This window comes from Periplaneta americana, chromosome 15 (genome assembly GCF_040183065.1).
Source record: "Periplaneta americana isolate PAMFEO1 chromosome 15, P.americana_PAMFEO1_priV1, whole genome shotgun sequence".
NCBI classification, from domain to species: Eukaryota; Metazoa; Arthropoda; class Insecta; order Blattodea; family Blattidae; genus Periplaneta; species Periplaneta americana.
In genome coordinates this window covers 17,054,615-17,080,299 of record NC_091131.1, presented here as the reverse complement: position 1 = coordinate 17,080,299, position 25,685 = coordinate 17,054,615, and the positions used below count along the sequence as shown (strand labels likewise).

At 37.5% G+C, this 25,685-nt stretch overlaps 1 protein-coding gene across 2 annotated transcripts in view; it reads left to right on the top strand.

Annotated features, from left to right (window-relative positions):
- The window catches only part of LOC138714686 (neurotrimin-like), a 292,805-nt gene that overhangs the window by 256,667 nt on the left and 10,453 nt on the right, over nt 1-25,685 (top strand). For both annotated transcript variants that reach the window (XM_069846748.1, XM_069846747.1), the window contains exons 7-8: nt 7,981-8,130; nt 19,764-19,835. In XM_069846748.1, the coding sequence (XP_069702849.1) occupies nt 7,981-8,130; nt 19,764-19,835 (222 nt within the window). The remainder of the gene's footprint in view (nt 1-7,980; nt 8,131-19,763; nt 19,836-25,685) is intronic.

Genomic DNA, 25,685 nt, shown 5'->3' with positions numbered 1-25,685 from the left:
TCAGGATAGGGACGGATAGCGGGCAGCAATGAACCTGCGGGTTCCTTAAAAGCCACAAGTAAATAAGTAAGTATAAGTTAATAAGTATAATATATACTATCCTGGTCATCAAGTATAAATATCGTACTTACAGACCTTATTGACTTCAGTATGCTTGGTACATTGTCACCTTTTCATCTCTGCTCTGGGTATGAAGTGCTAGCCTATTCTTACTCAGCGAGATTATTTCCGCCTGATTCTAATTTACCTCTGCATAGTTGAGAAAATTGTCTCTGAAAGCAGAAGGACCTTATCAGAGTTTGTACTGCGGAGTGTTTGTAGACTGCCCTGACACTTTTGACGGAAATTAATACCGAAAATTCACGCTGCAGATACCTGCACTCTTGCAACGAGCCTCCTTTATTATTTATAGTTATTTTATGGCTGTAATCTCGCTTTTCTCTACGTTTTCTCTCTTTGTTTTACTTGCATTGGTTTTTGCTTTCAGTTTATTCTTGCTTCTTAAAAGTATTTATTTCAGTCACTGACTTCACAGCATATGTTTAAGGTGTTAAACCTTTGCATTACATGTTTAAAAAACGTATGAACGTTTTCGTTGGTCTACGCCAACATCATCAGATACGAAGTACATTTCAGCAATATCAATAATCTCTACAAATACAAAACATATTTAGTAGCATGCAGAATAAAACATACTAAAAACCAACATGGTTGTGATACGCATTGACATTCTTGTATGACTGCCAATTGTCAGTTAATTAAAATACACGTGTAAGTTACAAAATATATATGTTTGCAAGTCTTCACACATGAAATAATGAAGTAACATGATATAAAAGGAATAAAAATAATAAAATATAAAACTAAGGTAAATATGTATTATGAGTGTGAAGAGTTGCAAATTACAGTATTTAATTACATTTATTATATTCATATTTCTGTTTTCCAATAATGCACATATTTCAACCATTCAGAACGTGTGTATCATGGTGTGTGTCTCGTAATTTATCTTGAATGTTTTTCAAATTAATATGGTTGTCTTATATTATACGTTGGGTTGTTTAATGGTGATTAGTAATGTATATTTAATTTGCCGATGATACTGTTCATCCAATATGGCGATGTATGGTCGATATCCAATACTGTAATCGTAATGAACTGTGTGATAAGGCGCAAGTCAAGTGTCAGAATTAATCAGTGTAGACGTGCCTTCTTTAGATGTTGGTTGTGTGAGGACTGTGTTTTATTTTGCATGCCACTAAATATTGTGACAGCGACGTGAGATTCGAACTCACGACCAGCGTCCCGCATGAAAGCAGATCGCACAGGCTGCACGGAACATTGAGTGACGTCGCGCGGTGGAGAGAAGAGAGAGGGTGTATTACGTCACGCGACGAGTTTGCGCGCGCATCTGGTGCTGGTAGAGAGGAGAGGGCTCTGGATTTCTCTGGAATGCCATCTCTAGAGACGGGTGGAACCTTCGAGGTTACGTCACTGTGGTTATAAATTACGGTCGCGAAGGAACGACAGCAGTTTCAGAGTTTTCAGTTATTCAGTCAGTGAGAAAGCCAGAGCAAGGAAGCCAGTCTTGTGTACCGGAGTTCGACTCGAGTGTGCGTCCGCAACTGCGTCAGCAGCCGACGGCCTGAGTTCGAGTGCAGTGGACCGCAGTTGGAGGGACCTGAGTTCGAGTGCAGTGGACCGCAGTTGGAGGGACCCGAGTTCGAGTACAGTGAACTGTCTCTGAAGGTCTGTGGTTCGAGATACCGTGAACTCGAGTGACTGAGATAGAAGAACTGTGAACTGAGAACTGATAGTTCTGATTTGTAAATAGTGCTTTGTAAATATTAGTTAAGATTAACAGTTCGTTGTTGTTCGTACTAGTCCAGGTAAATTGTCATTGTCGTCGGTGGAGTGCTATAACGAATACTGTGTTAAGTGAAAATCCAATTGTTGACGAGAGCGTTTAAGGTGAATTGTAGAAAGGAATTACTGTTGTGACGAATAAGTCTCATTGTTGTTACTAATAAAATTCACAATATGTTTTGTATTTGTAGAGATTATATAGAGGTTATTGATATTGCTGAAATGTACTTCGTATCTGATGATGTTGGCGTAGACCAACGAAAACGTTCATACGTCTTTTAAACATGTAATGCAAAGGTTTAACACCTTAAACATATGCTGTGAAGTCAGTGACTGAAATAAATATTTTTAAGGTACAATACAGACTTCTCTGAAAACTATATAAAAAATGAATTGCAAAAAATTATTCTTGCTTGTTTTTTTTTTATTAATTTTTATCCTCTTTCTTCTAACTTCTTCTTATTTTTAATTTTTCTCTGTCTCCTTCCTCCTCTTCTCTTTCATAAATTCCTCCTTTTCCTAATCTATTAAATATTTTCTTTTGAGTTTCGCTCCTTGCTCTTTTCTTCATTCCTTCACCTATGAATTCTCATATGTCATCATGTATAGAAAAGATACAATATTACCAACCTTGCTGCACTTACATGACACAAAAATACGACATGGAATCCTGGGAAGTCATTGGAATTTCTTTTTGGTGCTCGTGGAACGATTCCCAGCTTTGTTCAGAAGATTTTAACTGAACATCAATCACTTACAGGAATAGTAATACGTATGCGTTACAATATCGGTATGTTGAAGTTTTCATGTTCCAGGAAAAGTTTGAAAAAGCGAAACGTAGTTGAGCTTTTTTAATTTCCGAGAATTGAAAGAAAACATACCGCTCGTGTATCGTACATTATTTTGTGCGAAGATCGTTTATTACATACCTGAAAGAGGAATTTCTAATTAGTTGCAATGAAATCTCCATCTTGGTTTCTGTTCAATGACGGCAATTTGCTAAACAAAAATATCTATCTTCAATATTGTTGCTTTAAAATTTTTTCTGTGTTTACTATACTCCAGCAGGCCGTGATAAACGTCTGTCTTTTTTTCCCCGAGTCTATAAATGCGAACTTAAAACAAACGGTAAGGTTATGTAATGATTTATTTTCTCATTTTAATATTTTAACAATATTATTTATATAACATATTGAAGTAGTAACATCGGCAAGTTTGTTGATTTTTTCACGGCTTCCTTAATGTTACTTGCATCACGAATGCAGTAACTTTAGTGGAGTTGTAGGGTTTACCTAATTTTTGCAAATATTTAAAAACAATAATTAACAGTGCAATTTAGGTGAAATTGCAGTGGTAAGTTTCCAGTTTATAATTATTACTATACAGTATTGAACATCTCTAAAATAATATGTTAAAAGTCTAAAGCAGTAAAATCAATATGTCACTTAAGCGGTAAGAAGAGGGAAATTGTTATGTGTGTTAGGTTGGGAATACTGAATGTGGAATTTTAGACTTTCCGCGGATTGGTTTTGTGCGGAAACCAAGCTAATACGCACGATCTCGCACAAATGTTCTTTTTTCAGATTAATCTTTTAGATAATTACACAAGTGATACGACTTATAAGATTGGCATCCTAATTTCTTTTGTTTCGTAATTTAATCACACAAAATTGCATATCAAAATAATTAGATGGGTGAATTAGATGATTATTTTGCATTCTTTTTTTATTATCAAAGAACATTACTGCAACTTCCTATGGAAGTCGTTGTCCATTAACTCCTGCTAGGTTTGGACTTTATAAGGGTCATATTTAATATTGAACAATATTCTACAGGGTGTCGTTTTCGAAATATCTAATTTATATTCTATTTCATACAGAGGGCAATGTGGTTTCTCTTTGAACATTAGCAAAACGTAAAGTTTCAAATCGTTGTCAGTGAACGATCTACCAGGTCTATTTATGCCTTTCATATATACATAATCTTTGAATTTTACTTCTATTCTACTCACAGTTGACTGAAGAATAGTTGACCAATTTAGATGAGTTACGTTAAAGAGTATGCATTCCTCCATTTGTATACGTCGTCTGTCACCGAATCCTTTCTTCATTAGGATCTCAAATTTCTCATTTTCTCTTAAGAACGTCTTGTTTTATATTGATTTCATCAATAAAACTGCTTTCATGATACAGGAACTAACAATGTATCAGATATAAACTGGTACCATAGTAACCAAACCATAGTGCTTGTGTATAAAACAAAATGAAGTACTGCATAGCGACATAAAAAATAAAAAACTATCAACTGAGCGAATTGCCTCAGACAGTAACTATAAATGACAATTTATTACATGTGCCGTCTATGCTTATCCTTATTTAACAAATATATTGGTTATACAATATTTTGTTACATGATATATTTATTTGAACGTTTTCGGCTCTATGGAGCCATCATCAGAAACAAGTAAGCCCATATGTATGGTGTGAGTACACTATGTGTTGCCGTACAAGTAATTTTGTATAAATTTTCCCTCTTAACAATTAATAGTTCAAACTTTTAACTAATAAACAACTGTTCCGTGCGCTCACATACATATAAAATCTCTACACGAGAAGTTCTGTAATAGATTCATGTGAATTATTAAGATCTTGGCATTAATAGCATTAAGATATGTATATACTTTGTTCTGGTAACGAGCAACATTGGAATTTTTGAGTATAGATATTACATTTGATACTTTCTTCCCCACAGCTGTTGCCCCAGCTCCTACCAAATATGGAAAGCTACATAACCATCAAACTGGACGACTATTAATTCTGATCTTAACAATTTTAAAGTATTTTAGTTAATTTTATCATCAGCAATTGTAACACTTTAGTACGGCTCATAGAGCCGCTTTGTATTTACATTGTAATTTCTGCCATACAATTATTGATTTTACATAGAAACATGTCATTTTAATTTTAATATTAATTGAGTTTACTTGTACGGCAACATATAGTGTACTCATACCATACATATGGGCTTACTTGTTTCTGATGATGGCTCCATAGAGCCGAAAACGTTCAAATAAATATACCATGTAACAAAATATTGTATAACCAATATATTTGTTAAATAAGGATAAGCATAGACGGCACATGAAATAAATTGTCATTTATAATAATTAGCTTATCGGCCCCATCATGCCTCTTAAATTTCAGACAGTAACGTTTGACACTCGCATTCGGGAGGTTCCGTGTTCAAACCTCGAAGCCAGCAAATCCTGACTGTGGTTTTTCGAGGTTTTCCTCAGTTACATAGACAAATGCCGTATTGTAAATTTTGTAAATTTATGTACCGTGTTTATCACAGTCTCAATCGCCAATATCATAAACATTAATCAAAATGTAAAATCATTTACATATACACAAGCCATCTATAAAACACTACTATAGAAACAGGAACTCAACAATATTAAAAACGACTTAAACTGATATACACAAAGATCCTAAAAATACGTGGGATGATCGAAGATGTTAAAGTGTGTATAAATAAGCTTAACTGAAAAAAAAAAAACTTAAGTTTGTCATTTAAAAATGTTGTGGATGACGTCATTACTGTCGCAACAAGTCACGGAAATGTTTTGAGTCCGTAGAAAGATTCCTTTTTAAATAGAAGGTTTGCCGTGTCTGAGCTTTTTGTGCAAAATCCCCATATTCTACTTTAACTGCAAAATATGCGTCGCTTTGAAAAACTCTTTTTGACATTATTTCGTTTTGTTTCTTTCATCTCCCACAAATGTATTAAGTTATTCGAAGACTGGACATAAAAAACCTGTGCCAATATCGTTGAAAATTAGTTCCCCTCCCCAAAAAGAGTATGTCCCTGGCTCAATCTACTAAGAAAAATTATAAGTTCCATTGTAATTTTATTTATGCCCTAGCTTCCCCCGTAGATGTGCAAAATGTATGATATTACAAGTCGGACAAGAAAGCTCTGTTTTCTGCGGTTTATTTCTTTGGCATTTACAACCCTTTCATGTTCAGACTTCATTAATATGTTGATTAATATCAAATGTGAGTCCGACGTCTTAAGAATTCATTACGCATATACAGGGTATCTCCAACCTTTAGGGTCAAAATTATACAGACGATAAAAAAAAACCTCTAAACTGAGTATTTTGATATCCGGAACCAGTGGTCGGAAATGAATATTTCGGACGCCACGAGATCTTGAAAGTGTATGTGATGGGCGTTTTCCGTAACGTGTTTTAATTTTCATAACAAACAACTGCCTGACGCTTCCATAGTGATATTTGTTACGTTATTGCTTACAGTGTATCCTCACTGTCGAAGATGGAGCATAAAGGTAAGCGTTCACTACATCGTATCGCACGCATCGGACGAATCGCACGGATCGGAAAAAGACTATCTTTGCTGTAATTGTTATGTAACCGCGTTCACTACATCGTATCGGACGCATCGCCTCTCGGCAAATCCGTCCACGTTTCTCGGATGGGCAACTTTTCCGATGCGTGCGATCATGGCCTTCTTTAATGAATCAATTTTAATTGGTCACCTATTACTATTATGTTGTGCCATGTTCAGTGTCACGCCAAAATGGCAGACGGAAAACTTATTTCGCGTGTAGAAAATTGCGAAGAATTATATAATTTGAGGCGTTCCCATTACAGTAATCAAGTCATTTCTTGCAAATATATTATGTAATCAATATCTCTTTCGTTTCTCCTCTTCAGTTAAGAAGCATGAAGCAATTACAAATTCTTATTCGCTAACAGTCATAATTAATAGACTTAACCTCAACTCCTCTGTTTTCAGCAATGTCAATATCGTACGACGTCATGTTTTAAACAGCTGATAGGGAATCCTATGTGGCGATGAGGTGACGCCGTTACAGTGAACGCACTGCACTTAAAATATCCGTTGCGTGCGATTCGTACGAGCAGTGCGATACGATGTAGTGAACGCTTACCTTTAGTCGTCACAGGAACTTGCAGACATGCATTTAATGTATGGTGCATCAGGATGTAATGTCCGGAAAGCCGAACGAATGTACAGAGAAAAATTTCGCAACAGGCGTCATCCTAACTAAAATACATTTATTGCCGTAGAGCTGGCCAGGGAGCTAAACATGTCTGCAAGTTCCTGTGACCAGTAATGGTCCTTCTTTGACAGTCAGGCTTAAACTGTGAGCAATAACAAATATCACCATGGAAGCGCCAGGCAGTTGTTTGTTATGAAAAATAAAGCAGCTTACAGAAACGTCCCTCACATACACTTTCAAGATCTCGTGTAGTCCGAAATATTCATTTCCCAGCACTGCACTGGTTCCTTATGTCGAAATGCTCAATTTAGAGTCCTGTGGAATGGGTATAATTTTGACCCTAAAAGTTGGAGACACTATGCATAAAAATTTACAGCAGGGGTAGTCAGCACAGAGCACCATGGGGCTAGCGTCTCTTACCCGCGGAGAACACAGTGCACCATGGTGCATTAGTAGCTACTAGCGGGTAAGCTCTCTATCTCTTCCTGCTGCACGATGGTGCACACGGGACGGCTCCGCTTACCCTTTGCACATTTCAGCGAGTGCTGACGACCACTGCTTTACACGTATCGGTTGTGAAACTTGGACTCTCACTTTGAGAGAGGAACAGAGATTAAGGGTGTTTGAGAATAAGGCGCTTAGGAAAAATATTTGGGGCTAAGAAGGATGAAGTTACAGAAGAATGGAGAAAGTTACACAACGGAAAACTGCATGCATTGTATTCTTCACATTACATAATTAGGAACATTAAATCAAGACGTTTGAGATGGGCAGGGCATGTAGCACGAATGGGTGAATCCAGAAATGCGTATAGAATGTTAGTTGGGAGGCCGAAGGGAATAAGACCTTTAGGGAGGCCGAGACGTAGATGGGAGAATAATATAAAAATGGATTTGAGGGAGGTGGGATATGAAGGTAGAAACTGAATTGATCTTGCTCAGGATAGGGACCAATGGCGGGCTTATGTGAGGGCGGAAATGAACCTCCGGGTTCCTTAAGCCATAAGTAAGTAAGTAAACAAAACAGGAAGGTTATAAAATAAGCTATGCATGCTTTCCTCATTTCCAGGTGGCAAGTACGAGCCCATACTGCTAGACAACGCTTATAAGGTACATATGAAGCTCACCATCAAGTCAGTGGCGCCCTCTGACTTCGGCTCCTATAAATGCGTCTCTAAGAACTCGCTCGGAGACACAGATGGCAGCATCAAACTCTATCGTGAGTATCCTAGCAACCATATGTCATTAAATAAGACTGTGGCCGAGAGGAAAAAAGTTTTAAGTCAATTTTTTGTGAAAATGAGATTTTTATATATTCTGAAAGCGGAAACAATTCTATACAATCTGGTAAAACGGTTAAAGTCAAATAAGACTCCTGACTGGATTTATAGAGCGTTATCAAATGTCCTAAGTACTTTTTTAATCTAACCCACGCAGGATAAAGGACTTAAGAATATTTAATACTTTATTCCTTACAAACATCACATGTTTACTTTCCATGCTTCCCTATCAAAAAGGTCTAACTTGTATTTTAGCCATTTTATCACATACTGATGCCCTTTCCTTTTAAAACTTTAAGCACCAGGTAAACAGTCCTATAATTGTTTAAGACCCATTTTGCATTCCTAATAATTTACATTTCACATTTATTTTGACATGAAAAAAGTCTTATGTTCAATAGTCCCTTCTACTCAGTTTGTCTTCTAGTCTTAAAAGAGCTTAAGTGCGGCTATTTTTGGAAATAATCAAGAAAATTGTTAAACGAGCAGCATTACATATTTTAGAAGAAATGTAAACATATAATTTCCAGGAAAAACCTCTTAATAAAAAAACTCTATAATTGACACCAATTTCAATCTTTCTACTGTTTTCCTGAAAAGTATAAAATTTTTACTTAAGACCTTTTTCCTCCCGGCCACAGAAGAAGAGTCAATACAGAACTTAAGGGAGAGGTTGGTGAAATTTGAAATATTTTTCCTAATTGAATAGGTCATTTGTAAAACCACATGAGTCACAGAAAATAACTTTCGAGAAAAATGGGAAAAAGACTGTCTATAGCTAATGGATTTTATGTTAGCTCTGTTACAGGACGACCATACTTTACTATATCTGATTATAAAAGCATTGTAACTCAATTATCTCATTTCATACCATCTTAAAATATTTTAAGTTCTTAGACTCATGTTGTTTTAACAAATACCAATAACAACTCCAGTATCCTGTTACAATATATGGTGTATTCTTTGTTGCAGTGTGAAATACATTATTATACAGTTTTCAATCAATTTATATTGTTATTTTTATTTAAAATTCAAAATGGCTCATTTCATTCACAAATTACATTTATTTATTTATTTATTTATTTATTTATTTATTTATTTATTTATTTATTTATTTATTTATTTATTTATTTACTTATTCATTTATTTATTTATTTATTTATTTATTTATTTATTTACTTACTACTTACTTATTCATTGATTCATTCATTCATTCATTCATTCATTCCTTTATTTATTTATTTATTTATGTATTTATTTATTTACTTACTTACTTACTCATTCATTCATTTATTTATTTATTTATTTATTTATTTACTTACTTACTTACTCATTCATTCATTCATTTATTCATTCATTCATTCATTCATTCATTCATTCATTCATTCATTCATTCATTCATTTATTTATTTACTTACTTACTTACTTACTTACTTACTCATTCATTCATTTATTTATTTATTTATTTATTTATTTATTTATTTATTTATTTATTTATTTATTTATTTATTTATTTATACAATTTCCTGAACCCTATTTTACGCGAAAGTACATTAGGGTTATAGTTATAGCCTGAGCTTATATTATTATAATGAGAATTCATATGACGTGGGTAACCCAGTCTTGCTACTTAAAATTAACACTTATATCTACTGCAATAATTTGAATTATTTACATGTTTCTTGCTTTGAGGTCTCTTTTCTAGGACGTTTCCTCTTTTCATCATGCACTTCTACAATTCTACAGCACTTGCTCAGTTTTGTTTTAAAATGATGCAGTTTTGTTAAAAATGTTTATTATATTTGGTACAGGTATTTTCATAGAACACTATTCTTTGCACATGAAAGCATAAAAAATGACAATATTATTATCTGTGCATGTTTCTGACCATAACCTTACATATTTCAAATAAATGCTTCTCGTTGACAGAACTAACAACGAGATCTTGTGACAATGTAACATATTCCCATCAAAACTTCATACCGATAACATAAATTAAACAATCGTATTGTACTTACATACATGGATCTCCTTGCTTCCTTGCAACGATATTATTCCCTCTGTGTGAGACCCTTCTCTTTTTGCAATGCTTTATCCCCTCTTTTATACACATCTCTGACAATGACACCTTTGTGCGTATTTTTTCTCCTACAAAATTCATTGAACTACACTCACTGTCTTGACAAAAAAGTGCATAGTAGCAAATGAATCACGGGTGCATCATGGCGTTATTCGTTAAAACCACATGAGTCCGGGACTGATGTGGTTTTGGAAGGAATTCAATATTTTAATATTTTATAGACTGCTTAGTAATGATCGGACTCATGTTGTTTTGACTGGAAATGATGCGTCTATCCGTAGTGCTTGCTATAATACCAGTAACTCATTTTCGTAAAAATGTGGACTTATGTGGTTTTACAAACGACCGATTCAATTTGAAGCACAATTTTAATTTTGTTTCATGTAGGAAAACCATTTCTTTAACAACTTCAATTTGAGACTAATTTAAAAGGAAATTTTTTGAAAAAAAAAAAAAAAAAAAAAAAAAAAACAAGATAGTAATTCACAAATGGGTATATCTAAGCTATTTTTAAAGATAAAGTTTTTAATTTCTATGATATTTTACTCCTAAAGAAAGTTATTTATAGTACATTATGCAACGAGCCTATAATGAAGGTAATTAAGAAGTCAGTATGGATATTTATGAAATATAATTGTATCTGACCTTCAGCAATGTTCCGTATGTTGTGAGATGTGCGCAGACGCGAAAGTATTGATTTTTTTTCGAGGAACAGATATCCACATTAACCTTGCTAGGCCATAAGAACCTACAGAGATAATATTGAAATTAAATTAGACATTGAAAAACGAGATGACAAATTGAATTTATTTGAATATTATTTACAATTAACGCTAATTATTATAGTAACAGAACATAACCTTCTGCGACAGTATTGGATTTCCAGCCTCCGTGACTTTTCGCTAATTCTCTTTCGATTGCATATCCGAGAATAATCGATACTTGCGGTTTTATAACGGTAGAAAGCTGACCTGTCATTGGCTGAAGAGTTGTAACCTGAGTCGTCATTGGCTGAAAGACCTGACCTGTAATGAGTAGGTGTACTTTAATGACATGCATTAAAGGTCTGCTACCAGGTGTATAATTACTACGTTTCGGCATGGTCGAGCATAAAAATATATGTACCACAATTCCCAATTTTTTTTTCTAAACTTTAAGATAAACAATTACAGAGAAAATAAAACAGGAAATTTATGTGTAAGGACCTTCGATCACGAAATCACAACTTCGTCTCTGGCCCTATTTCGACCACGTTTCCTCATTGACGTGAAGAGGGTCGGGCGCCCATAAAAAAGACACATGCGAGTTTGTTTGTTGCTAATACAATCGATATTTGTATTGTACCCCCGGGAATCCAACTCGGAACTGTGGATGAAGTTGCCCTCCCGTGTTGCGGGTTGCGGAGTCCCGTGGCCCTGCTCGAATAATTTATGAGGACAACTGCAAAAGTTTCCTGCGATGCATTCGCCATCACATAACTGTCCGGGGATCCCCCACCTTGGCACACTTTCCTGAAGTAGGTAGAAATACGGATGTAAAACACACAGCCATGCTTACTAGAGTCAAGATGCAATGGAAAAGATCCATGTAGCCTATATGTGTGTGTATGTAATCCGTGAAATGTGTGTAATGCATGTATATTGACATTCAAAGGTATCCTACCTACGATTTTATGATCGTGTAAGCGAAGTTTCCAACCACGGGATGTCAGAACCAAACATATGAAAAATTGACACACTTTGAAAGAGTTCCGCTAGTTCTCAATAGATGGCACTACTATTGGGAGCCGTGCAGTGATCTCAACATTATTATAGAGCTCAATGGAGCCGTGTAGGGCTCTGAGTTCTGAATTCATAACTGGCCTACGTCTGTGTTCATTGTACAACGGAGTGGGCCATGACAATTTTCGCTCTCCTTGGCAACGGTTTGTTGTTGATTGGTTTGTATCTTTCTCACTAGAAATGAAACTGTTCTTGAATTTGATTTACTTATTATATTGTATTCGCGCTACAGCCGTTAAAAAGTGTCAGGGAGCATTATTATGTAGACTAAGAATAAATTATTCTTATAATAGACAATATCAGCGGTTTCCTGCCAAATTCAGTGTTGTTTTACAATCAGAGTTGGATGAAAAATTGAATTCTATAATACGAGGTCGCCCTCGGTAGCGCAGTTGGTATAACGCTGGCCTTCTATGCTCGAGGTTATGGGTTCGATCCCGGCCGAGGTCGGTGGCATTTAAATGTGTTTAAAGGCGGCAGCCTCATGTCATGAACTCCTGCGGGACAAAAATTGCGGCACATCGGCGACGCTGCAATTGCGAGCGTCGTTAAATAAACCATAATTAATAATAATTATAAGACGGGTATATTTATCTACGATTGGCAACAATAACTGTTATCTTCGCCATCTATTCATAGACGTAATAACTAAAGAATCCACACTCTAAGCGGTTAGCAACTAAGGGTAAGAACACGTTGGAGCAACGATAAAAGAAACGACATAGCGACGCTTTGGTATTATCAAAGAATCAAGTGTTCATATCGGAGCAACGAGGACGCGGGAAGGGAACATTTTGATTTATCAGTAGAAGATATTCTATGCATCCACTTAATGAAAGAAGATATATAGGAAATATCAGCTGCTAAGTTCAAGGTTAATATAACTTAAATACGTACAGAATTTAACTCGATTCTCATCCCGAAGCTAGTATAAATTCATTGTGTTGTGATTGGTTCTTGTGATCACATAACGTATCACGAATAAATACACAACTGATCAATTTGTCAATATTCATGATAATTAATTTAATATGCCGAAATAATCGACTAATATTCGGATATATTGATAAGCACCGGTCATTATACAGATTAATATTATCTTGATCAGAAATCATATGAACGACAAGAGCGAAGAAAATTGAATTTTTCTTTTTCGTGCTTTTATCGTGTATCTTCGCTTTTATCGTTACTCCAATATGCACATCTCAATGACAATGCATGCTTCAATTCTCTCTGATATAGCATCGCTGCTTCTTTTATCGTTTATCGTCGCTCCAACGTGTACGTACCCTTAGAGTTCTAGGAACAATAGACTGTGCGATAGTGTCGATCCTAATGGCTAGCAACTGAAGTTCAAACTATCATTGGATGCATATTCCCTACGTATTGACCTTCGTGACTGTATACACTAGACTGTGGTTTTACTGCATAAGTACTATCCATACGATTCTGATTTTTACTGTTAACATTAGAGAAACTGACAAGGAATGATTAAACCTTCGCAGTTTTCAAATAAAATGGACGGTTTTCTTGCAAATTTAAGAAAGAAAAATTAACGCATATCATTGTTTCCTGCCATTAGGAAGTCTGACAACCCTGCTGCTGCAGTGACTAAGGGACTGAATACTGTTATTCAGATCAGAGTTCGTGTGTGTTTTAGCAGGTTATCTGACGATGCGCTGTTGCCAAACTAAGCAGACTTTTAGACTAATTTTGTAATTCTGCAGTGCTTGGGAAAAGTGACACAAGTCAGTTTCCACAAACCTTTTTTGATAATTCATTGACAACTTACGGAACATCTGCTTGCTTGGAAAAAAATACATAAGTATTTCTCCCATTACAATAATTCATACAGAAAAAAATCAAATCGACATAAACCAGTGTAAGTTGTCAATAAATTATCAAAAAAGGTTTGTGGAAACTGACTTATGTAACTTTTCCCGAGCACTGCAGAATTAACCATACATTTAATTACAAAACGCACAATGAAGTTTTTAAAATTGATTTAATGAAGTCTATTGACCCATTCAATTTGCATAGTCCACCAATTTGCACTTCCACCTTGTATGTACTGTATGTTGTTTAGTTAACTGTCCGAAGACAGGTCTGAACCTCATAAGTGATACCATAAGAGATCACTCATGAGGCAACTAAGTCAGGAGAAAATGGAGTACGTGGCCAGTTCCTTTCCCCCTCCATTGCATACATCGCTGACTAAACGACATTTCATACAAGTTGAGAGGATGCGAAGACATTTCTTTCCCCTTCTACTTGCCCTGAGTCCGCCAGTAACAGACCGGTAGCTGTTACTTCTTATACCTGCACCCCCCGAGTTGTACACACAAGAAAATAAAATATTAAATAAAGTACATAAGTGGATATAAAATACAGTGACACAGATGTTTGACAATTTCAGGTTTCAGTTTATTTTAGTGTTATTCTTACAGTATTTTCAACTAATAATAATTAATTAAATTAAGGGATGTTAGTTTGTATTATGTCGGGGGGAGTGACACAGTGCAGATTGTCCCATTGTGTGTGCTGTAGAGTAGCAACTAGCGGTGGAGAAAACATTTATCTTCTGCTGTCAGTAGCTTTTTAATGTGTCAGTTGATATAAACAACAATAAAATGAAATACAAACGCTTAGTATAGATTTTCGAAATATAGATTACCGGTAAACATGTTCAATAATAATAATTTTCACTATGGTCAAAGTCAATGAGCCGAACGTTAGTAACATAGACAGTAGCATCTTCCCCTTCACGGTTGGTAAAGAGTGTGAGTAGAGGGGAAAGCCTATCAACCAAACTGAAATGGGGATTAGTAACATATTACACTAGGCCTAATCAGACTTCAGATGCATACAAAAAATTGTTCTTCCTCTGACACATATCGCCAAGTGAGATGTACTGCCTGATAATAGATGTAGGCCTACATATCAGACAGGACCTCAGTCAGAGGTGCCGTTATCTATATGTATGTACAGTATACATGGTGATTCAAGAGGTTTTATCGCCACTTACGTAACTTATTTCTGAAGAAATTTGGAGCAAAAAATGTCATATAAACATGGTTTCTATTCTCAATATTTACAGAGTTACTTTCGTTATTGGAACGCATTGCTGTGAACGCGTGATTTTGGCCAGCGTGCAATCAGCAGCCAGCGCGATCGCTACGGAAATCAAAGATAGCCGTATGCAGTTACGTAGAGCGACGAGTGCCGTTCACAAGCGTGCGGCCAAATGTACTCAAGCGGACGGCGACATTTTTTAAAATGTGTTGTAAACTCTCCAAGACTGTAAATTAGAATGCAAAATTGAACTGCAAATAATCAAGAATAACATCAAACTAGAATAACATCATTGTATAGAGCACATCTAGGTCAGAAAGCATGGGTAGACATAACGGCTCGGTTAGAAAAGCCAGCGTACTATGGTAGGAACGATCATGATTTTAAAATCAAATGCAGGAAACAGAAAACGGATGTAGGTAAATTCTCATTTTTAAATAGAACTATAAATGATTGGAATGACCTACCTGCAGCGGTCTTTGAGGGCTGTCCTTCCTTAAGGCGTTTCAAGAATAATTTAAAAAGTTGTGTATCAATTGCAAATTAAAATTAAGGTGACATTTAACATTTAATTTTTTAAGGTGACATGTATTTATTTAGCCTGACGAGTTACTTCCTTGGTTTGAATTGTAAATTATTTAAAAATAGCGTGTAAGAGGGCCTTAGACTAGAAATGTTTAGTTTAAATGTAGTTCTGTTTATAAGTACAGTATGCATAAGGGTGTAATTATGTGACTTATTTGAACTGTTGTATCAGTGAAGCGAGGTGAGTCAGTGGAGTTATGGTTTTACAGTGCAGTGAATAGTTCCGATCAGTGATAATTTATAGCGTCAATGAAATGTGTTCTATAGTGTCAGTGAAATGTGTGCTAAAGTGTCAGTGAAATGTGTTATAGTGTGTCAGTGAAATGTGCCCTAAAGTGTCAGTGAAATGCGTCATAGTGCCACTACAGTGAGTGAGATGAGAGTAAAGTGAGAGACTATTGAAACTTATGTAGGGCCAATACATAATTATGTAGGTTGTAATGTAAAATTAGGTATTTTATTGATGTTTTATTATTATTGTGTTAAATTATATTGTGTATTCTTATTGTATTGTGTATTGTATAATTGTATTGTGTATTGTAAATTTATTGTGTATTGCTTATCATTTTTTGTGTATTGTTTATATTGTGTATACCACTGCCACCGGATGCTTGCCCACTTGCAGTGTAAATACATACATACATACATACATACATACATACATACATACATACATACATACATACATACATACATACATACATACATACATACATACATACATACATACATACATACATACATACATACATACATCTACACCGATGGCAGCAAGGGAGACTCGGGAGTTGGCTCAGGTGTCGCCATATTCATTGATCAAGAATTAGTCCATGAGCTGCAATATAAACTCCACAGGCGGTGCTCGATCAATTGATCAATCTCAGCCCCCCTCGCGTATGTGGTACCTAAGAGGTTACGTCCAATTTCGGCTTCCCCTTCAAAATTTTCTAGAGCTCCTTCAGGGGAGCAGCGTAACCCGGAGTGAGACTAGTGGCCAACAGGCTTGGAGCTCACATATATAGTTTTGTACAGCCCCCAACCCCTTGCAAGGACGCGTTTTGCGTACCTTTTAAATTTTCCTCCCAATTCTCCTTCGATTTTTCGATTTTTTTTTCGATTTCGCTCGAACAACCAAGCGGAACAGTACGCCATTCTCAAAGCACTAGAACAACTCGAAATACTCCAACAACTAAACGATGTTCGAAAATCAGCAGCCATTCATACCGACAGCAGAATCACACTCGATTCGTTACGAAATTTCAATAACCATCACCACTTGATAGAACATATTAGAAAACAGATAAGAAAGCTGGAAACATTAAACTGGACTATTCACTTCGCATGGGTCAAGGCGCACGTTGGACTTGCGGGGAACGAGCTGGCCGACCACTTGGCAAAGCAGGCAGCACGTAACAACGAGATACCAGTGAGCTTCGACAGGATACCAGTCAGCGACATCATGCGGGAACTTCAGGAAGAAAGTGTGGTTAAGTGGGAAAGTGAGTGGCAAAACACGAAAAATGGTGCAGTGACAAAATCGTTTTTCCCCAGTGTAAAAGAGAGGTTACGCGTTAACATTCCACTGAATGGAAAGGTCACAACTTTTCTAACTGGACATGGAAAAACCGGTGCTTACTTATACAGATTCAAGCTGAGGGACAACCCGTCGTGTACGTGTGGAGCAGAGGAACAGACCGTCGACCACCTCCTTTTCGAGTGCCCGAAATTGGACAAAGAAAGACTAGCGTTCCAGCGGGAAATGTTAAGGAAAACTGGCAAGTGGACTTTCACAAAGCTTAAAATAATGCAAGAACATGCGCATACATTCACAAACTATGTCAATGTTATAAATTTAGACGAGTAAACGTAGGATAATTTAATCTAGGATAGATAAGAGTAGGCAATAGATATAATGAAAGACTCAAATTTTCACAACAGAATAACAGACCTACATACGCCTAGAGAGTGACAGAAACGAGACATAATGTGTTATATTGTAAACATACAGGTAGCAAGGCATGTAGTATTACCTTTATTGTAATGGGACATGCCGTTCAACTAATATTAAAAAAAATATACATACATACATACATACATACATACATACATACATACATACATACATACATACATACATACATACATACATACATACATAAATACATACAAGTCTGTGGAAGTGGTGTGATTTGTAATAATTGTTGTGATAAGTGCGTAATGATAATGTAATTTTCTAGTTAAAAATAGAAAAAGATGTCTGTACGGAGCAACTAAGGAGTTCACAGCACATTTTTAGCTTCATAATACTTGCTAATTAAAGAAATGTTACTTCTGAATGGTTCATTCTCTATTTGTATTGTTCTTTTACTTTCAAACTGAAGAAAAAAACGTATTTAACAAGCAACTTTAAATTATTTTAACTTTGCAAATACTGAGAATAGGAACTACTGTATGTTTATATGACATTTTTTGCTCAAAATGTCTCCGGAAATAAGGTCCGTAAGTGGCGGTAAATCCTCGTGAAACACTCTGTATAATGTATATAGTGCATGTATGTGTGTGTGCGTGTGTCTACGGGCGAAGTATACCTATTCTTAGCAGCATATGATATTTGAAACTACTTTCATTTATACAAATTGTTTAGAAAAAAGTAATATTTTCACAATTTTGGCAGTAGGTTCAAGAAATATGGATAGGTGAAAGCGGTATATGAAAGCATATATATTGGCCTAGTTTAACTTCTCGAATCACTGTAGTAAGTTTGAAATTACATTACAATGACAACAATGCTACAAGGAGGGGAATGTCATTTAATACTTCTTACATCATGCTAAGACCAGAAATAGTGACTATAGGAAAATTAGTATATAGATACTGGATAGGAATGATAGAAAGTAGTAGGCAAATTGTTATAACACGAGAAAGTGTAGAATAATATTAGAACAAAGTTAGAGAGTAAAGTGTAGATAAGTTTAGAGGTTAATGGATATGAATATAGAATCTGAGATGTTAGTAGGGGTCAAAGTTGAAAAACTATAAGGGAAGAGGAAATAAATGTATCTAGGAGAAATACAAATGAAGTGTTAAAATGATAGTGATGTAAATGTAAATAAATGTGGTGACCAATACAAGTGGTCCGAAATAAATGCTGTTATCAAGATTTTATGAGATATGCAAATTACGTTCACAAAAGTTGTAATCTGAACACATGAAAAAATTTGTATATATCCACTGAATTATTATTATTTTTTTCTATAGTTTTTATATATTTTGCTATAAATATTTAAATTAACAGTTGATAGGAATAAATTAGGATAATAATTTAAAATAGATTCACAATAAATGTGTTGTATAAAATTTAGAAACTGCTTGTAACCAACATTGTTTAATGGAAAAATGTGTAACGTCTTCAGAGATTTCAACCCACAGAAATGTAAACTACATTCTAGTGAATATTAGGATTAGTTATTTGCTTAGGTTATAATATAGTATACATTTCATGAAACTTGTTAATTGAAATATAAAATTGTATTTTAGTATTTAATTTCATCTCATTGCATTTCATTCATTCATGTGTATAAATTATAAAACTTTGTACAGATTTGCTGAATTTATAGATATGTAAAATTTTGTTAATTTCATAATTGAAACGTAAGATTAATTCAATAGGAGACTTCATTAATCAATATCATATAAATATTATTATTATTATTATTATTATTATTATTATTATTATTATTATTGTTATTATGTATTTATAACCCTAACATACCTATCTCAGGTAAAATAGGGTTCTCTGTAAAATTGGAGTATAATAATAAAATGTGGTGCCAGAAATGTGATGTTGACAATAAATATTCACATTCATATTCAGTACTTTTTACATCACAGATCTAAAAAAAAACTGTATAGGATCCTCTCTTCACAAAGATTTATACCATAATAAAACGACAAGATTTGAACTTTAGCAATGCTTGTCGTGACACTCAGAGGTAAACTATATACAGAGTTGTAAATAATGGAGCTGGACACTGAAGATTTCATATGTTTTCAGGCATCCCATCTCCATCAACGCCTGTGAGACAGCTAACCATAACAACGCCATCGAGTTCATCAATAGACCATGGTAAGTCACAACATCGATCCGTTTGCTTACTTCTTGAAACGCTTGGAGTAGATGCCTTACATTGCGGGTTCGATCCCGGGCCAGGTCGATGGCATTTAAGTGTGCTTAAATGCGACAGGCTCATGTCAGTAGATTTACTGGCATGTAAAAGAACTCCTGCGGGACAAAATTTCGGCACATCCGGCGACGCTGATATAACCTCTGCAGTTGTGAGCGTCGTTAAATAAAACATAACATTTAACAACATTTAGATGTCTTACTTCTTCAAAGTCTTGGGATAGATATGGTACATAAACTGCATCCTTCACATACCCGCGAAGAAAGTCACAATGTCAAGTCTAGTGAACTGGGAGACCAAGGGAATAGGCCAGATCCAACGACGTGATAGATGGTCAATTTGAAAATGTCTACGAGACAACCTTTGTACATTGTCAGTGAATATGTTTTCGCAAGCTGCAACTATTATGTTGTGGAGTTGCCATTTTTCAACAGTCTCCCATGACAAGAGAAATAATACGTTCTCAGAAACTAAAAACTTGGAAGTTCGAAGTTTGATTATCAAATGACGTACCTATACTAGTTAATTTCTCGTTAATAGTTACTTAAGGGGAGAGGATGGTATTTTTTTAACTTTTTTCCTATTTGGTGTAAAATATTAATTTTTTGTATGTAGAGAGGTCATAGCTGTGGCAACTCAACCAAATAAAAATATTAAACAAAATTAGTTGGGGGCCCAAATTTGAAAAAAAATATACCCTATGCAGGATTGTACTAAAACCAATATATCTAAACCGTTTTTAAAGATACATTCAAACAATTTGATGCAATGTATTTGCAAAAGCATGTTCTACAATTTGTCTGTAACAGAATTTTGATATTAGTCCCTACGCTTGAAAAATAAATAATTTAAATTTAATAACAATTTTCTGATTTCCTTTCTTGCAAACAAACGGACCTATTTTTAAAATGAAATCAATTAAAAAATTCTGTTACAGAGAAAAGTTTCCTAACAGTCTAAAGAATGTGTGTTCTAAATTTCATGCACGTATCTTTAATAGTTCAGAAATTATGTATCTATTTTTGTCCGGCAATATAGCAAAAAAAAAAAAATGAAGTTACTGGAAACCGATAAAAGCGGGCGTGTGATTTAAAAATCCATAACGCAGGAAGTTTAAATATGGCGAATCAACATCCGATAAGGGCGCAAATACCCACAAAATGTTATGCTATGTATTCCACACGTATCACAGGGTATTTTAAATATATTTTTTTTAAATTTACTCATTTTTTACCAAAAACTACCATCCTCTCCCCTTAATAATAATAATCATAATATGAAAGTCTTGCCATCATTTTGAAACACGATGTACATGAATTTCCCGAAATGCAGGTGAATTTCTTAGAGGATTAATTTTTAAATGATAAATGAAGAAATAGAGTGATAACCGTTGGAAAATTCGTATCACGAGGTTGACACATACTTTCCCACAAAACATTTTAGTATTTTATAGCAATTAAGTTTCTTTTTCATGTTATGAATCATATTAGTGTCTACAGTTCTTATTTATTTAAATGATTACTCAAAATATTTGCACACGGACATTAAACCATTCAATATGTTTCCAAATAAGAACGTGAATTCTGATTTGATTGACGGAAAATATAAGTGCCTAACCTTCGTGAGGAACCGCATACGAGCCAACCTTCGTGCGTACCAGTGTACGGCTTAAATTTCGTGCACACTCGTGTATATACCTAACCGCCATGAGTAACCGTGTACGCAATTAACCTTCGTGCGTACTCCTGTATGTGCCTGACCTTCGTGTGTACCCGCGTACGCGTCTCAACTTCATGCGTACCCGTGTACGCGTCTAAACTTCGTGGGTACCCGTGTACGCGTCTAAACTTCGTGCGTACCCGTGTACGCGTCTCAACTTCATGCGTACCCGTGTACGCGTCTAAACTTTGTGCGTACCCGTGTACGCGTCTAAACTTGGTGCGTACCTGTGTACATGTCTAAACTTTGTGCGTACCTGTGTACATGTCTAAACTTTTTGCTTACCCGTGTACGCGTCTAAACTTCGTGCGTACCCGTGTACGCGTCTAAACTTCGTGCGTACCCGTGTACGCGTCTAAACTTCGTGCGTACCTGTGTACACGTCTAAACTTTGTGTGTACCCGTGTACGCGTCTAAACTTCGTGCGTAAACGTATACGCGTCTAAACTTCACGCGTACCCGTGTACGCGTCTAAACTTCGTGCGTACCCGTGTACGCGTCTAAACTTCGTGGGTACCCGTGTACGCGTCTAAACTTCGTGCGTACCCGTGTACGCGTCTCAACTTCATGCGTACCCGTGTACGCGTCTAAACTTTGTGCGTACCCGTGTACGCGTCTAAACTTGGTGCGTACCCGTGTATGCGTCTAAACTTGGTGCGTATCCGTGTACGCGTCTAAACTTTGTGCGTACCCGTGTACGCGTCTAAACTTGGTGCGTACCTGTGTACACGTCTAAACTTTGTGTGTACCCGTGTACGCGTCTAAACTTCGTGCGTAAACGTATACGCGTCTAAACTTCACTCGTACCCGTGTACGCGTCTAAACTTCGTGCGTACCCGTGTACGCGTCTAAACTTCGTTCGTACCCGTGTATGCGTCTTAACTTCGTGCGTACCCGTGTACGCGTCTAAAATTTATGCGTACCCGTGTAAGCGTCTAAACTTCGTGCGTACCCGTGTACGTGTCTAAACTTCGTGCGTACACATGTATGCGACTAAACTTCGTGCGTACCCGCGTACGCGTCTAAAATTTATGCGTACCAGTGTACGCGTCTAAACTTCGTGCGTGCCCGTGTACGCGTCTAAACTTCGTGCGTGCCCGTGTACGCGTCTAAACTTCGTGCGTGCCCGTGTACGCGTCTAAACTTTGTGCGTACCCTTGTGCGCGTCTAAACTTCGTGCGTACCCGTGTGCGCGTCTAAACTTCGTGCGTACCCATGTACGCGTCTAAACTTCGTGCGTACACATGTATGCGACTAAACTTCGTGCGTACCCGTGTACGCGTCTAAAATTTATGCGTACCCGTGTACGCGTCTAAACTTCGTGCATACCCGTGTACGCGTCTAAACTTCGTGCGTGCCCGTGTACGCGTCTAAACTTTGTGCGTACCCGTGTGCGCGTCTAAACTTCGTGCGTATCCGTGTGCGCGTCTAAACTTCGTGCGTACACGTGTACGTGCTTAATCTTCGTACGTATCCATGTACGCATCTAAACTTCGTGCGTACCCGTGTACGCGTCCAAACTTCGTGAGTACCCGTGTACGCGTCTAAACTTCGTGCGTACCCATGTACGCGTCTAAACTTCGTGCGTACCCGTGTACGCGTCTAAACTTCGTGCGTACCCGTGTACGCGTCTAAACTTCATGCGTACCTGTGTACGCGTCTAAACTTCGTGCGTACCCGTGTACGCGTCTAAACTTCGTGCGTACCTGTGTACGCGTCTAAACTTCATGCGTACCCGTGTACGCGTCTAAACTTCGTGCGTACCCGTGTACGCGTCTAAAATTTATGCGTACCGTGTACGCGTCTAAACTTCGTGCGTACCCGTGTACGCGTCTAAACTTCGTGCGTATCCGTGTGCGCGTCTAAACTTTGTGCGTACCCGTGTACGCGTCCAAACTTTGTGCTTACCCGTGTGCGCGTCTAAACTTCGTGCGTACACGTGTACGTGCTTAATCTTCGTACGTATCCATGTACGCATCTAAACTTCGTGCGTACACGTGTACGCGTCTAAACTTCGTGCGTACCCGTGTACGCGTCTAAACTTCGTGCGTACCCATGTACGCGTCTAAACTTCGTGCGTACACATGTATGCGACTAAACTTCGTGCGTACCCGTGTACGCGTCTAAAATTTATGCGTACCCGTGTTCGCGTCTAAACTTCGTGCGTACCCGTGTACGCGTCTAAACTTCGTGCGTGCCTGCGTACGCGTCTAAACTTTGTGCGTACCCGTGTGCGCGTCTAAACTTCGTGCGTATCCGTGTGCGCGTCTAAACTTCGTGCGTACCCATGTACGCGTCCAAACTTCGTGAGTACCCGTGTACGCGACTAAACTTCGTGCGTACCCATGTACGCGTCTAAACTTCGTGCGTAGCCATGTACGCATCTAAACTTCATGCGTACCCGTGTACGCGTCTAAACTTCGTGCGTACCCGTGTACGCGTCTAAAATTTAAGCGTACCGTGTACGCGTCTAAACTTCGTGCGTACCCGTGTACGCGTCTAAACTTCGTGCGTACCCGTGTACGCGTCTAAACTTCGTGTGTACCCGTGTACGCGTCTAAACTTTGTGCGTACCCGTGTGCGCGTCTTAACTTCGTGCGTACACGTGTACGTGCTTAATCTTCGTACGTATCCATGTACGCATCTAAACTTCGTGCGTACCCGTGTACGCGTCTAAACTTCGTGCGTACTCATGTACGCGTCTAAACTTCGTGAGTACCCGTGTACGCGTCTAAACTTCGTGCGTACCCGTGTACGCGTCTAAACTTCATGCGTACCCGTGTACGCGTCTAAACTTCGTGCGTACCCGTGTACGCGTCTAAACTTCGTGCGTACCTATGTATGCGTCTAAACTTCGTGCATACCTGTGTACGCGTCTAAACATCGTGCGTACCCGTGTACGCATCTAAACTTCATGCGTACCCGTGTATGCGTCTAAACTTCGTGCGTATGTAAGCGTTTAAACTTCGTGCGTACCACGCGTCTGAACTTCGGGCGTACCCGTGTACGCATTTAAACTTCGTGCGTACCCATGTACGCGTCTAAACTTCGCGCGTACCTGTGTACGCATCTAGACTTCGTGCGTAAACGTATACGCGTCTAAACTTCGTGCGTACCCATGTACGCGTCTAAACTTCGTGCGTACCCGTGTACGCATCTAAACTTCATGCGTACCCGTGTACGCGTCTAAACTTCGTGCGTATGTACGCGTCTAACTTCGTGCGTACCCATGTATGCGTCTAAACTTCGTGCGTACCTGTGTACGCGTCTAAACTTCGTGCGTACCCGTGTACGCTTCTAAAATTTATGCGTACCTGTGTACGCGTCTAAACTTTGTGCGTACCCGTGCACGCGTCTAAACTTCGTGCGTACCTGTGTACGCGTCTAAACTTTGTGCGTACCCGTGTACGCGTCTAAATTTCGTGCGTACCCGTGTACGCGTCTAAACTTCGTGTGTACCCGTGTACGCGACTCAATATACTGCGTATTCGTGTACGTGTTTAATCTTCCTACGTATCCATGTACGCGTCTAAACTTTGGGTGTACCCGTGTACGCATCTGAACTTCGTGTGTACCCGTGTATGTGTCTAAACTTCGTGCGTACTCGTGTACGTGCTTAATCTTCGTACGTATCCATGTACGCGTCTAAATTTCGTGCGTACCCGTGTACGCGTCTAAACTTCGTGTGTACCCGTGTACGTGTCTAAACTTCGTGCGTACACGTGTACGCGACTAAATTTCGTGCGTACTCGTGTACGTGCTTAATCTTCGTACGTATCCATGTACGCGTCTAAACTTTGGGTGTACCCGTGTACGCGTCTAAACTTCGTGTGTACCCGTGTACGTGTCTAAACTTCGTGCGTACACGTGTACGCGACTAAATTTCGTGCGTACTCGTGTACGTGCTTAATCTTCGTAAGTATCCATGTACGCGTCTAAACTTTGGGTGTACCCGTGTACGCGTCTGAACTTCGTGTGTACCCGTGTATGTGTCTAAACTTCGTGCGTCTCGTGTACGTGCTTAATCTTCGTACGTATCCTTGTACGCGTCTAAATTTCGTGCGTACCCGTGT